The 15577-nt window shown below is 41.8% G+C and overlaps 1 protein-coding gene across 1 annotated transcript; it reads left to right on the top strand.

The window, feature by feature from the left end:
* Window positions 1–1068: 1068 nt before the first annotated feature.
* On the top strand, window positions 1069–15106 carry kdm2ab (lysine (K)-specific demethylase 2Ab). Its single transcript, XM_061079510.1, has 23 exons — window positions 1069–1233; window positions 1686–1726; window positions 3139–3277; window positions 3404–3482; window positions 3616–3662; window positions 4018–4196; window positions 4818–4924; window positions 5038–5131; window positions 5234–5387; window positions 5705–5820; window positions 6355–6481; window positions 6591–6865; window positions 7063–7140; window positions 7464–7724; window positions 7992–8120; window positions 8269–8355; window positions 8550–8774; window positions 9162–9191; window positions 10695–11716; window positions 12566–12729; window positions 12968–13114; window positions 13279–13494; window positions 13615–15106. The coding sequence occupies exons 2-23, from the start codon at window positions 1691–1693 to the stop codon at window positions 13794–13796; spliced, it is 3894 nt and encodes a 1297-aa protein (XP_060935493.1). The 5' UTR covers window positions 1069–1233; window positions 1686–1690; the 3' UTR covers window positions 13797–15106.
* Window positions 15107–15577: the final 471 nt, after the last annotated feature.

The raw sequence follows: 15577 nt of genomic DNA, 5'->3' as shown, positions 1-15577 counted from the left end.
AATATGTATGTGCGTTAAACCGAGTGCTGGTTCATGCTTCCTGTGTGTGTGTTTGTGTGTTTGTGTGTCTATCTCCTGTTTGCACTGAAGGATCCAAGCTTCTACCGCCCAACATATGTTAACTGTCAAAGCTCTGTCCCTGTTATGTCTCGTTTCATATGGTTATTGTTCACGTGAGCGCGACATAGCATCCGTGCGTGAAGCTTTTCTGACCTAATTTCATCCCTCACCACGGAGCCAGGACCCGCCCACCAATGCTGCGTGGGGCGGGTACTACGCGAGGGTGCGTTGGTTTTGCTGCTTCGTGTTTGGAGGAACCTGGAGCAGTAAGAAAATGGTGTTAATGGTATGAAGATCTGTACATGAGCTGATGAATCAACCATTCAGCAGCAATCTAAATTATATCATTATTTATCGATTTTAAAAGGGTAAAATGTTTTCTGTTTCTAATCCATCAAATGTGAAGATTTTATACGTTTCTTAGTCACATATTAGTCAAATTAATATTGTTGAACTGTACAATAATAATACATATGAAGACGTCACCTGTTGGGGCTTCTTTTTTTTTAAAATTTTCTACAGATGGAAGACAAAACAATTTATTAATTGAAAAAAAATCTACAGATTTGTCAGTGATGAAAATAACCATGAATTGCTGCCTTGATACCATAGTTGTAATACAATACTTTATTAATGATAGTACTGGAAGTACATCAACTCAAGTCAAGTCTACTACTACTACTTCAATTTTGAGTTACTCTATGCTGTGATTTATCTTTTTTCCCCCATATATATTATATTTTATTTGTATTATTGCGGAGGAGCCGTCACACTGGGGAGACTGAACCAAACACACTCGCACTTTAACATATTGTAATCTCGTTTAAAGAGCACCTGCATTGACCAATGACAGCGACCCTATGCTAATCGTCAGTGACCAATGAGAGCGACGCTGTGCTAATCTCCAGTCTCAGCGGTGTCAGGAGGGGGGCGGATCCTGACGGGGTTTTTTTCTTCTGGTGTGTGTATCTCGGTGTGTGTGTTTTCTGCACAGCTGAAAATGGCGGCTCGGAGCGTCGACTCGTCCTAACTTTGTCGCACCATAATAAACACGACGCCTTAGCCCAGCTGATAGCTCACAGCATGGGGACGAACTTCACCGAGAGGCCGCCTGTCCTCTAACCGGGAAACGTTACTTTGAACACCGCCGCTGAAAGGAGTTAAACCGCCGAGGTAACGACCGAGAAGCCTTCAGCTGCCGTATCGATGCTAACGTCAGCTAGCGGGCTAGCCCCAGCGTTAGCCGACGACTTATGAAAGGGATTGTCAACTGAGCTAGTTCGCGTTAGCCGATAACGCTAACGGATAACGCCACTAAATACACATGTTTGTTCGGAGTGTTTCTGCTCATGTGTCGTCGCCTTCGCCGACACTTGTCCTCACACGGAGGCTCGTGCTCAGCGTCAATGTTTGTAATTGTGTGTGTGTATTGCTAACATTAGCTTGCTAGCTAAAGCAACACTGGAAGCTATTGCTAGCAGAGCTATGTAGCTAGTCTGTACACAGGGAGCGATGTGTGTGTTTCTGTCCGACAGGATTTAAAAACACACCTTACATCTCGGCAGCCATTGACTAATTAACCTGAGTGATTTAACACGACTCCTGCAACTTTGTGTGTCTTCCAGAGATCATGGAGGACCCACATACACGGTACAGCAAACGCCTGGTGAGTAACACAACCACACTGGTAACTCCCGGAACACTTGTTTTATGTACACAATGCAACCGTTCGGTGTTTCCAACTCAGCTCGGTGTGTGACATTAGCTTTCTGAGTACATACGAGACACTTCAGTGGATAGGAATGACTGGGCTGGTCCACTGTCTGTCGGGGCTTCTCCTGGCAGAGGGCTCTGTTGTTGTCCAGCCTGATAACGGTAATGAACCTGTCCGAGGACTGGGTTCAGCAGAGGGTCAAGTTCACTGTGTGACCTGAGCAGCTTCCTCACTGTGACATCTTCACCTCATGACTGTCTTTCACCTCTTTGCTGTAAAGTGATCCACTCAATGCTGGAAGACTCCTCTGTGTGCAATCAAAGGGCCACAATTAATGCTAGTGTTTAGGAAATACAATGTTCAATGGAACTTAATATTAAAATATGTGGAAAGATGGATTCTTCCATTGTTGACAGGACAGGTTTTGGAAAGCATTTGAACACACCCAACACATTGTTAATAATTTAATGATATCCTTTATTATGCTAGAATATACTATGAACACAACAACAATTAAATGGGTGTGTTCAATCCTCCGGTATCAAAGTAAAGTACCATCAGAGTTTAGATAATACCACATTAGACGTACAGCGATGGGGGTGGGGATTTCTGAGAGTGGGGGGTATTGTGCTTGATTCATCTGTCTAGTCAAGCAGAGCTGCATAGGGTGAATGGCAGAAGGGGGGTAAAGGGAGGGGGGCTGTGTGTGGAAGATTAACCCCAGCTATTGTTTGCAGTATTGTTTGGTCCCCACATGAACTGATTTGGTGGCTGACTGACTGACCAGCTTGGATTGATTTATTGTGATTTATTCCCCTTTTTTTTTTAAATGGCAGCTTTAGTTTCTCTTTGTTTCAGTTATAATGGACAGCTCCCGTGGGTGTCACCTTATGTGTTAGAAATTTGTTTCCAACAAGAACATTAGAAAATATACTAAACAATGCTTTAGAGGGTTTTTGTATCAACAAAATAAAAATCGGTCTTAGCTGCTTGTGGTGGATCAGAACTACTTCCTCAATCAGTGAGTTTTTCTTACTGTGGGTAATTTCGTCAGAAGTTACTAATTACGCTAATTCCCTCTGTGTTGTGAATTTGAGACAGATTTTGAATTTGTTTGCATTGCAAGCATTCCTTTGAAGTCCCTTTCAGTGTTCTGTTTAAAATATGTGATCTTGAAGTCAGCATGTCTGTCTATTTGATATGCTTCTATAACCCAGATTTGCATGACATGGCACTGACTGATCGTCAGTGTAGTAATGCACCCCATATTCTTCACTGCCAGAAACTCAAGCCCTCTACTCCTGTCATCTTTTTTGTACAAATCATAGTCTCCATGTCTGACAGAAACTTTCTTTTGTCCTCAGCGTACAGGCACGCGGCGCCGCTACCAGGACGATGGAATCTCAGATGATGAAATTGAAGGGAAACGAATGTTTGACCTGGATGAAAAGTTGCAGTGCGACAGGTTTCGCTCAGATTTGGTCAAACACATGGACGGCAAAGGTGAGATGTAATAGGAAACATTTTGTGTTCCACTGAAACCATCTCAACATATTTGCTTGTGTTTTTTTAATTTTTATAATTGATTGATTATTGTCTTAAGTTGTCTTTATGTATGTCTCTTTTTAGATTTCACATTTGAATACATCCAGAGGGAAGGGCTCAGGGAACCAATCATCTTTAAGACAGCTGAAGGTCTTGGTCTACAGTGAGTCAAATTATTCTAGTGTTATTCAAAAAAAAAATTTGAATTTAAAAAATAAAAAGCAGATACCAATTTAAAGTGTCCAGAGAAAATGTAAATTGTAAATATATTACATGGAAATGTGTCTTTTTTGCAGAATGCCAGACCCTGATTTCAGCGTGAGTGATGTCAAGCTGTTTGTAGGTAAGTCGCTGCTTTATGTTCTTTCAGGGTAAATTAAGCTGTATTATAGTACACAGTATGTTCTCACCCAAACACCTGGTGCAGGCAGAGCTAGAGCCAGGCTGATATATCGGGTGATGTTTCCTTTTTGCATATATCAATATCAGGAAATATGATCCTCGTTTTTTGTAACTGTCAAAAATCAGTACGGGTCTAAAACAAATCTAGTGTTAGGTGGTCTTTGGTTTCTTTGTATTTTAAACAGAAATAATCGTTATTACATATACAAATTATCATGTAAATTTTAGGGCAGAAAATTAGATTTTTATTTAATGACTTTGTTCTCACTTGTTGAAATCCTTTGAATCTCCTGCAGGCAGTCAACGAATCATTGATGTGATGGACGTGAACACCCAGAAGGGAATCGAGATGTCAATGGCTCAGTGGCGACGTTACTATGAGACGCCACCATCAGAAAGAGAAAAACTCTACAATGTCATCAGCCTGGAGTTCAGCCACACCAAGCTGGAGAATCTAGTCAAACGTCCGGCTTCGGTAAGAGTATACAAATGGCCTAGCTCATACCTGACATCTTGTAGAGATCTATTACGAATGTGTCAAGCATTTTGGGTTTTCTGGAACTTGCCACTGAATAGATTCGGTCTCTATTGCTAAGATATCTTCTTCTTTAATTTCTAGCAGGTTAATGCACAGAAAGTGTGACCTCCACTGGTTAAGATTATCAACATACTTTTGATCAATATTGGTATTTTTAAACAAAAAGTATGTGTTTTTTTCTGTGTAGATTTGAGAAGTGAGATCTGATCACAATTAGTCGCTAGTATGTGGAGGTTTCTAGAAATTCAAATGCCAAGTTTGACCTGACAACCTTAGAGTTTTCCACTTTTGATCAGATCAACCAAGGTACATGTTAATGCCAGATATGAGCAGTGTCACTTTCACACCTGAGGGTCTTACCGCAACTAATTTTTTAACTTACTGCCAAAGTTAAAAAAGGTGCATCACGAAATGACACTTTCACAATACAGTTTTTTCAAATGAATGTGTTTGCTGGCTTGAAAATGTACATAAAATAAGTGGCTTAACTTATCAGGAACAATCTTTGGTGTGGACAGTTTGTAGGTTTTATACCTATTTCATCTCCATATCATCTAGGTGGACCTTATTGACTGGGTGGACAACATGTGGCCACGTCATCTCAAGGAGAGACAAAGAGACTCCACAAACGCCATCATAGACATGCACTATCCCAAAGTACAGAAGTGAGTAAAGCAGAAGCCTTAGAACCTTGGCCTTATTATAGTATTGTACAACACTCACATCTCAACTATCTGTTGTTTACATCAATCTTTTTGTGTTTTTTGTTATCCCTCAGGTATTGTCTCATGAGTGTGCAGGGCTGCTTCACAGATTTCCACATTGACTTTGGAGGCACTTCAGTCTGGTACCACATCCTGCGAGGAGGAAAGGTCAGTCTGGGTGTCACAGAAATTTTTGAGTCATAAACAATCATAATATTAAAATTTAAGTAAACTTGATTGTGGGCTAACTTTTACCTGTGACTCCTGCAGGTGTTCTGGCTGATTCCACCCACACCCCAGAACCTGGAGATGTATGAGAACTGGGTTTTATCAGGAAAGCAGGGAGACATCTTCTTGGGGGACAAGTGTCATGACTGTCAGAGGATACAACTCAACCAGGGCAACACCTTCATAATCCCATCAGGTCTCTTTCTGCATACAGCAGTGACACATACAGACAGAAATCCACATTAGCCATTTTCAGACTTGACCTGCAGGCAAAGTCTGGAGAACTGGATACAAACTTTACCCGCACTTTGCTTTTCACACATGCACAACGCAGCAGGAGGTTCTCTGCACATACGGGTTCACAACAGCAACTCTCACTCCGACTTTTGCGTTTCACATATGCACCTTCTCTGGAGAAAATACTGAGGATATGCGGAGCTCAGTGCATGTCTGAAAGCAGTTTTCCATACGACGCCTAAATGTCTCATACATCCCGTATCTTGTACCCTGTAGGGTGGATCCATGCTGTGTACACGCCAGAGGACACTTTGGTGTTTGGGGGAAATTTCCTCCACAGCTTTAACATCCCGATGCAGCTCAACATATACAGCATTGAGGATCGCACACGGGTGAGCAGCTACTCGCGTTCACTGTAGAATTTTGATATAGTTGATATATAACAACCCTCTTGCCACACATTAATAATTGCTTTCTGTGACAATTTGGAATTACTCAAAATAAACCGTAATTATATAAATGTTTCTCAACAACGTGACTTTTAATTAAGAGATGCTTATATATTGTTTTCTTTTCAATCCCAAAACCCAAACCTTATCTCAGGGTATCTGCTGATACTAAGTAATTATGAGCTGCCAGGGCTTTCTTTTCTCAGCTTTATCATGCCAGTATTTGAGTATAGAATGACAAAGGAACTATTTGTAATGTGAATTGGCTGTCTAATATTAATGTCAAACACTGTAACAAATTATGACTTATACTTCTGATGACGATAAACTGCGTCAGTGTAGTTTTTTGGAAAATACTTAAAGCAACAGTAGACATATTAGACATTTTACTCTCTGATATTTGAATATGAGGGTCTTGGATATGCTAATATTATTAAACTGATTTTTACAAATCTGTTGTCTGCTTCTCTCCTCTAGGTGCCAGCAAAGTTCCGTTACCCTTTCTACTATGAGATGTGCTGGTATGTCCTGGAGAGATACCTCTACTGTCTGACAAAGGTCTCCCACCTCACACCTGAGTTCCAAAAATACTCCCTTGGCAAAGGTGAGGAGAGATTAACATAAGAAAACATTGCTGCATTCATTTTATTCAAATTTACAAAATTTCACTACATAAACTTTACGATAACCATCATGTCCTCCTTTTTTTTAAGGACTGACACGGGCTGACCTTGGAGCCAACGATCCTCCTGGGAATGGCAACTCCAATGGAGTTGATACTGAAAATGCAGAGATCCCATTAAAACAACAAAAAGAAGAAGAAGAAGAAGACAGAGCAGCTCAACTTACCACACCAGAGCATTTGATGACCCCATTTGAGCTGGAGGGACTGTGCAACCTCTTGGGGAAACTGGAGGAGTTGCCAGACCACAAAAAGTGCGTCCCTGCAGGCATCCAGGATGCTGCAGCCCTGCTCGAGGACATGAGGGTGGGTGTCACAATATTCTCACCTTGGTTACACTACAATCATTCATGCGTCTCACACACACACACACGGACACACACACTGACACACACACACACACACGGACACACACACGGACACAGACACACACACACACACACACAAATATCTATCTATATATATCTATGACTGACTGATTTCTTGTTTTACTTCTGGTCCAGGCTGTTCTGAAGGAGCATTCAAGTGATAACCCCAAGCTGTCCTACACTGGAGAGCCAATTGTCAAGTGGCCAAAAAGAGTGAGTAGAAAACTACTTTTCACACTCTTTTTCACTGCGAATAAATAACACCACCCCTCAGATGTGATCTGTTTGTGAGCAACTATTGTAGATTTAGAATAAGTGCTTCAGGTCGTTTCAAATCTTCTTTTCTTATCTTATAATATGCAGTTTATCTGTATTGGAAGTGGAAGCTTCAATTATTTTTCACATTATTTTGAAAGTTAATGTAGTTGTTAATTATTACGTTTTTCATTCCATTTCATTAAACAAAACTCATTTCTTTAAATATATTTGCTAGACTTAATTCTAAACAATCTTTTCTTGCTGTGTCCCTCATACAGCCGTCATGGTACGAGCCCTCCACTCCTCCTCCCCCTGTCATTTACCGTCCTCGCTTGGCCCCTAACCTCCACAAGCCTCTTGGTCAGCAGCCAATCAAACGCTTCTCCATGTCTGCCCTGAGGAGAAGACGGGTGCGGTGCAAGCGCTGTGCCGGCTGCTGCAGAAAAGAGTGCGGAAACTGCCAGTTCTGCCACGACATGAGGAAGTTCGGTGGGCCTGGACGCATGAAGAAGGGCTGCCTCACGAGACAGTGTCTAACGGTGAGTGATCATATCCATCATTGTCTTTTTGTTGGGAACCAAATAATACTGCACATAGGTACATGTGTGGCCACAGTGTACCAGGACCACATAAAGGACCAGGGACCTACATTTTTTTAATTGACTGATGTCTAACATAATGTCTATATTATTTTATAACTGCAGAACTCTTTTTAATAAAGACTTTTAATCACAATAAACTGCGTCAGATCTAAAGTTTCAATATGATTTACTTTCAGTCTAAGTTACATTTATTTCTTCCTCCAGCCTGCTTTGCCAAACACAGCTCGATGTGCCATATGTAGAGAAGGTGAATTAGATGAGTCGGATCCGAGCACTGTCTCACTCATGGAGTGCTCCGTCTGCGCGCAGATTGCTCATCGTCAATGCATTAAGGTAATCTGCTTCAGACACTTTGAATACCATAAAATGAATACACAATCTATTGTTGCATGATCTGGTTTGCTGCCTATAGAGATGTATTTTAACATAGTAGGAGTTTAATTGTTGGTGTGTCCCATTTTTTGTCTGCGCTCTCTTTCAGGAACCTGGTGAGGGAAAGATCAATGACGATTTACCCAGTTGCTGGGAATGTCCCAAATGTTGTCAAGGCAAAGGTTCAGGATCAGAGGTAACCAAAAATATCTTCTCCCTCTCATTTCTCTCCCTGTGCATTCTCTCTTACTTCAGATTCTGGGAAACTTTTCCTTTCCTCAGCAAAGTTAAATTTGTGTGTAACCTCCGCCAGATGTTGATACTCAAAAGGACAATATCACCCTTTTTCTTTTTCAACCACCCCTTCCATCTCTTCCCTTACCACTACAGTCTTCCAGCGATGAGGAAAGTGGGGAGTCAGAGAGCTCATCCTCGTTGCCACCATCCAAGCTTGCATACCGTGAAGGCATTGGTGTCAGTGATGCTGTGAGACGAGGGGAGCGTACCGGACCACAATCCCGTCCCACAGCACCACCACCTTCTCAAAAACTCTTACTGCAGCATCAACAGAATCGCAAAAGAGCGAGTGCACTGGAGCTTAGACTTAAGAAGAAGGTAAAGTGTAACTTTTAACTGGATATAAGATGCATATTTAAATGGTGATTTTATAATTTTACAATGTTGAAATGATCAGAAGCAAGTATTTATTTGAAATGTATTAATTAAAAGCCTTTTGGACAGTTTATGTCTTCAAGTCTTAATTGTTAGCATATCTCTTGTTTAGCAATACCTCATTAGTTTTTCTTTCAGCTGGTTCAAGAGTAAGAAATCAGTCCTATTTTGTTTCAGTTAAACATTGGTTTTGATATATGTAATCACTGAAAGATCTTTAAAAATCGAAAGATATAAAAAAATTGGTAGATGATAATCTGTCAGTGAGGATTATTTGTCTGTACTTGATTATTATTTCTTATCCCCCAATCTATTTCTGTTTTATTACAGATAAAACTGGAGCGTAGCAAACTCTTAGTGGTAAGTAATATACTTTTCCTTGAGTGACTCTATTGCATTTAAGTAATACAGAGATAACACTTATCTGTTGGCACAACAGATTTCCGTCAGTTGGATTCAAGGGAATGAAGATCAGTGTAGTAGTTAATGAGGGGCACAAACTAGGGGAGGATGTTACACCGTGATCCCATCATCTGTATGAAACCATGAGATGTAGAATGCAGGTTATTAAAAAGGAAAAGTGACAATTAATCACCAAAACCCAAATATTCATGTAGGCTGAAGGCGTGTAGCTACACTTTTTCTCAGCTGCCTCCACATTTTTGCAGTCATTGGGCAGCGGCTTCAAAACTTGGGCAGTGGCTGCCTGCACAAAGCCAACTACTCATCTCAATTTCAGCAAATAATTGCATAAATAAACTTGACAATTGTTCAGTCATCATTAGGGACGGGAATCGGCAGGGACCTCCTGATACGATACTATCACGATACTTAGGTGGCGATACGATATGTTTTGTGATTCTGTAAGTATTGCAATTCAATATTACGATTTCCTGGGATTTCTTTTGGTTATTTTTTTTTTTTAAATACTGGACCATGAAAAAATGTTGAATCATACCTTCAATACAACACAGTCAAATTCACTTAGAGCTTTAAAAGTTTTATTTCAAATATTAACATTAACTTAATGACTGCCGGGCAGCCAATATAGAAAATAAATAAAAATGTGCCCTATTATTGTATAACCCCTGTCAACTGCACACAAACTGACAGATTAAGAAATGTATGCCACTTAGGCTACTTTTAAACAATAAATAAAAGGTAATTTAAATAGAATGAATAAAAGTTTACTTAAAATATAAACTTTGAAATAAACAAAAAGTAGGCTATTGTTGTTTGCATGTAGGCGATGCAAAGCTAGTGCTTGGGTATGTTTAGATTTTTGTGCAAAAACAAGAGCTGGTCAACATGCTCTGGGGTGATCTTGCTCCCCCCATACATCCCCCCGGTATAAACCAATAAACATGTTTTTTTTGTTTTTGTTTTTTTTTAAAAAAATTTTAAAATTGACTTGGGAGGCAGCATGGCGATTTAAAATCGTCATTCACAAGAATCGCGATTTGTAACTGAATTGATTTTTCCCCCCATCCCTAGTAATCATTAAAAAGTTTAGCTTTTACCATAAACACCAAACTGATATTTTGGGAGCTTTATGAATATACAATTAAATTAATTATTTATATTGAATGTTTTACAAAAGAGTCACTAAGATGGGTTGTAAAGTCACGATAAAAAGGCAACGTTTTCAAAGAGATACGAGACATGTTTTATTACAGGACGGAAGGTGAACGCAAGCAATTTGGTTTTTCAATGATGCAGCCCATGCATGAACGTTTTTTTGTATAAAATAAAATGAGCACTGGGTAATTAAAAAACAATTGTAGTTGGAGCACTGTATTTGGTATTTGAAACATCCATGATCTTGTTTAATTGGCCAACCTTTCTTCTTTTCACTACCTACAGAAACAGTCAGCACTAGATCGTTCTCCTAGGCTGCTGAGCTCCAGGCTGCTGTCCAGGCTGCGCTCTCCAACCAGCAGACTTTCTCAGGGCAGAGGTCTTCACCACGGCTCCCCAGGAAGGACCCAGTCCCTCCTCCAGCAGCAGTCTTCCCTCAGTCCGGTACCTGAGTCTAAGGGAGAGCCCCGCAGAGGGACGGGAAGAGGGGTAAGGCTGCGGGGAGGAGGAGCAGGAAGAGGTTCTGGAGGTGGCAGAGGTCATGGAGACTTGGAGGAGGAGAGTGAGGACAGCAGCAGCAGCAGCAGCTCCACCAGCAGCAGCAGCAGCAGCAGCAGCAGCAGCGACGAGGAAGAGGAGAGGGAGCAGAACAGTGGGAGGGGAGGGGACAAAGAGAACCAGCCTCAGTCGGGAAGAGGACAAGCAGCCAAAGAAGAAGAGGAAGCAAGCGAGGTGGCCAACGAAAACGGTGCAGAGGTTGAAGATGAGGAGGAGATGGAGCAAAACAGTCAAACAGGGGACAAAGATGGCTCGTATCTTAAAGTGACACTCCAAAGGCCAACCAAGACCAAGCGGGACCCATCAGCCATTGTCCCCAAGCTAGAGGCTATCGCCCCTCCAGCTGCTACTTCCACATTACACAATCAGACTAGACCCCTCGCCAGACCCCCAATTAGAATTCACGGCACCTGTCCTGATCAATACTCCAGTAGACACACACCCCCACATACTCGTAGTGGACACACAGACTCTCGCACATCCCACACAGAGAGGCTGGAGGTCTCTAAAAGACAGAGGCCAAAAAGGCCAGCGAAACTGAGCAATGGTGCTTCCTGTTCTTCATCCTCAGAGCTCACCCATCTCCGCATCCCTCTGTCAGCCCTGCAGGAGGGTGGGAGTGAGACGGACCGGGAGAGCGGTCTTAGTGGGCCGGGATGTGAGAGGGAGGTGTGGGTGTCTGTCTTCCGCTACTTAAGTCGAGCAGATCTCTGCATCTGCATGGCTGTCAGCAAGAACTGGTACAAATGGTAAGACCTCTAAGATGATATCTCTAATATTCTTTGAAGGAATCGTTTGTGACGAGTTTTATTTTATGTCTTTATACAGGGTGAAAATACCTGTTTGTTCATTTATTTGATCTCTCCTCATCAGCTAAAAAAGAAGATACTCTCAGACTTCTACACTCGTTCCTCTTAAGCTACTGGTCACTTCTGTGTTGGTTCAGATTCAATGGGGTAGTGGTCCCGGGGTTGTGATTGGACACATACGCACTGTATTTGGCAGGGAGATGTGTCGTCATGGCTCCGTCTTTGATTGTTGTAAACTGAAACTAGAGACTTCTGGACCATCGTTTTGGTTCTAGAATTGTTACAGCCTTTATTCTGATCAACATCACTGGAGGCAGATCAGATCAGCTTCAAGTGTTATGTGCTCTCTGCAGCCAGTGTTTATTAATCCAAATATTGATTGACGAGAGATATCATTCTGTAATGCCACCTACAACTGTGTGTGTGTGTGTGTTTACCGAAGGGAAAGCATCCAGCTTATCACCTCAACACAGTCCATGAAAAATAATATCTTTCTATCAGATCAACTTAGTAGTTCTTAGTCAGCACCTCATTTATATTACGGGCTTAAAGATGTAGTGGGTCACAGCATTTGTTTATCATGTCATACTGTTGAGCTCATTTTCAGGTTGGTAAATTAATATTACTGTAAAACCTGTTTCTATTGTCTGTCAACAAAGTGTGACTCTGAATTGTTATTTGTTTCCTACAAACGTTATGAAGTTAAATCTAATGAGATTAGGAGACGATTAGGATTTGATAAGTAGATTTGGATGGACGTATTCTTCATGAGTGTGTGTTTGTCCACAGGTGTTTAGACAAGCGGCTCTGGGCGCGGATTGACCTGAGCATCAAGCGCACTGTTACTCCTCAGGCCCTAACAGGCATCATCAAGAGACAGCCTGTGACGCTCGATCTGTCCTGGACCAACATCTCTAAAAAGCAGCTCAACTGGCTTGTTGGACGCCTGCCTGGTACATAGACATGCGCAGTTTCACTGTATTCTTTGAAAATATTCTTATTCATGTATAAATATGACACTAGAAAAACAATCATTTAAAATCATTGAGAGTAAATTTATGTTTGTGCCAAAAACCACATGGTTTTATTGGCCATTTCTGAGTGTAGAATCCCCGGGGTTTTCAGATGAATGCTGAATTAGTCTCGTTTGCACTTCACATACTATGTTGACATCTTGTCTTGATTTGGCAGGGCTTAAGGATCTGATGGTGGCAGGTTGTTCCTGGTTGTCTATATCAGCTCTCTGCTCCTCTGGTTGCCCTCTCCTCCGGTCTCTGGACCTGCGGTACGCAGACGGGGTCAAAGACTCTCAGATCAGGGATCTCGTCAGCCCTCCAGGTGAGGAAAGAGTGCACAGCATCACTGCTGTTAATTGATTCAGTTGTTAGCTCCTATATTTTGTTATTTTTATCATTTTATTTCCTTTTACACTTTTTCTCATCAACTTATTTTTCACAAACTCTGCATGTTTTTCTCTTCTCCTCCTCAAATGGCTCCTCCAGGCTGCGACAATCGCAGTCAGTTGCGGACCATGCAGTGTTTACGACTAGCAGGCCTGGACATCACTGACTCCACCCTGCGCCTGGTGATTCGCCACATGCCCCATTTAACCAAACTGGACCTCTCCCACTGCAACAGCCTCAGTGACCACTCCATCAACCTGCTCACAGCAGTGGGCTCCTCCACCCGGAACACGCTGACAGAACTCAACCTTGGAGGTGAGAGATTGATTGGATTAGCCAATATGCAACATGCAAAACTCAATTTTAAAAACAAAGTACAGACACACATGTTGCTCTGGTATTATTCCAATACTGATGTGTCTTCTTCTTTCCCAGGCTGCAGTAAACTGACCGACACGTGTCTAAAGTATCTCCGCCGCCTCTCATGCATCTCACTGCTTGATCTGCGAGGCTGCGAAGGAGTCTCCCGCAAGGCCTGTGAGGCCTTCATCTCCGAGCTGTCCGTCAACACGCTCTACTGCCTATCGGATGAAAAACTGATCCAGAGGATATCCTAAGCGCCTGCTTCCTCTCCCCGCAGCGCTGATTTCAGGGGCAAAAGCAGGAGGAGTGGATCCCGATGGGAAACTGTGACTCAAAGGACACAGTCAGGCAGCGATGTTCACGTGCGCCTGTGTCACGTAAAATAATTGGTGGAGTCTAAACTGGGAGTGTGAACTCACTTAGCTGGTGTTGGTAAAAGGGGGTGTCGCAGCTATAACAGTGTTTCTTTTCTACACATTTTTTCCTGTGTACCTAAAAGAGACTCAGGAGCTTTTTTTTTTACGCTGTTGTTCATTTGGGATTAAATGTTATGTGGAAAAGCATGTCTTTCATTGCCAGGAGTGGGAGAACAAGCAATTAATTAGCTACATAAGACTGCACAAACTGCTCAACTCATTTTTAGTTTCTCTTTTTGGACAGATGCCATGGTAACTCCCAACATGAACTCCTGCCTTGAGAAAGAAACATTTGAGTTTCACCCTTATGGGATATATCTGCATTGTTCTGTTTGGCTGATCCCTTTCAAGTCTTATTTATCACGTGACACATGTAAAATTTTGATTTCCGCTACATTTTGATGCTCCAACTAGATGGTTATATTTTTGTCAGATTCAAAAGAGCTAACGTTAAGTCGTTGGATGACTTTCGCTTTCGTGCACAACTCCTACGTGTTGAGATTTTCTCTAAATAAATATGACTAAAGGTGACAAGTTTTTCACATCAAGTCTTCTAAAAGTGAGTTACTGGAATGGCCTGTGTTTACCAGCTGCGTGTTCGGGTTCATGAGTTGTTTGGGTGAGACAATAGTTCAGCAGTGTTCTTGATAAGTGCACATGGACTTTGAGGGTAAGAAGACTGTGGGCGGTGGACTTGGCAACAAGACTTCACCCCAACAGGGCGAGATGTATCAGGTGTACGGGGGTTAAGCCAAGGATCGGTTGTCGGATAAATGGTGCATTTTCAACCATTAGACTTCAGGTGCTATTATTTCCAGACTCCTCTTGCTTTGTTTTTGTACAGAGACGATATTTAGAGCAAAAATGTTAATATTCTTGATGAAACGACTCCCCACCCCTCTTTGATACATGTGTTTCCTTTCATGGATGAAAATACTATCTACTTTTCAATGAGTTCATGACCTCGTCTGATTCAACACAGATGTATGATGTTCTTTTTTTATTTTGGTGGATAGGTGGGTGCTTGCTCATTACTTTGTTACCTTCATGTCCAATGGTTCTGTATCAACAATCTCTCCTCCCAGACCTCTCCCCTGTCCATATCCCTCCGTTGAATACGAGTATATAAATATATACTTTTGTGTAAATGTGTTGGTCTTTGTCTTCCTCTTTTAGATTTGCCAAAACGGGAATCCTGTAGCAATGTAATTACTTTCAGAAGCCTTTTTCACTTTATGTTGTTTGTGTTATTTTCCAAGAAAAATAAAAAAAATAATAAACAACAGTGAGAGATACATCAAGTCCGAATCCATGTCCACATCATTAGTTAATCTTCCTGGTAATATCGCAGTTTATTTGCACAGTTGGATCGGGTGTCAATTTTCCCAGACTCCACCAAGTTGCATTCCGTAACCTGGAAATGAAGCGATACCAGAATAGAAGAGTAAACTCCGCTGCTGCTGTAAATAAACTTGATCGAAGCTGGCCGGGACACAGTGAACTTGACAGTGACAGATGTGTTGTGGTTTAATATCCGGACAGGGGCGTGGTGCGGCTGCAGCAGCTGCCTCCAGCTTCGCCCTCTGCTCCAGTGACCTGGATGTGAAAAAGGAAAACTG

Source organism: Limanda limanda, chromosome 10 (assembly GCF_963576545.1).
Source record: "Limanda limanda chromosome 10, fLimLim1.1, whole genome shotgun sequence".
NCBI classification, from domain to species: domain Eukaryota; kingdom Metazoa; phylum Chordata; class Actinopteri; order Pleuronectiformes; family Pleuronectidae; genus Limanda; species Limanda limanda.
Note: the sequence above shows the minus strand (reverse complement) of the source record. Positions and strands in the feature narration are given on the sequence as shown.

Coding starts and splice junctions, on each gene's coding strand:
- kdm2ab (XM_061079510.1), top strand. CDS start 1,691: ATGGAGGACCCACATACACGGTACAGCAAACGCCTG. Junction 3,663..4,017: donor TGATGTCAAGCTGTTTGTAG/GTAAGTCGCTGC, acceptor AATCTCCTGCAG/GCAGTCAACGAATCATTGAT. Junction 7,725..7,991: donor TCACGAGACAGTGTCTAACG/GTGAGTGATCAT, acceptor TTCTTCCTCCAG/CCTGCTTTGCCAAACACAGC.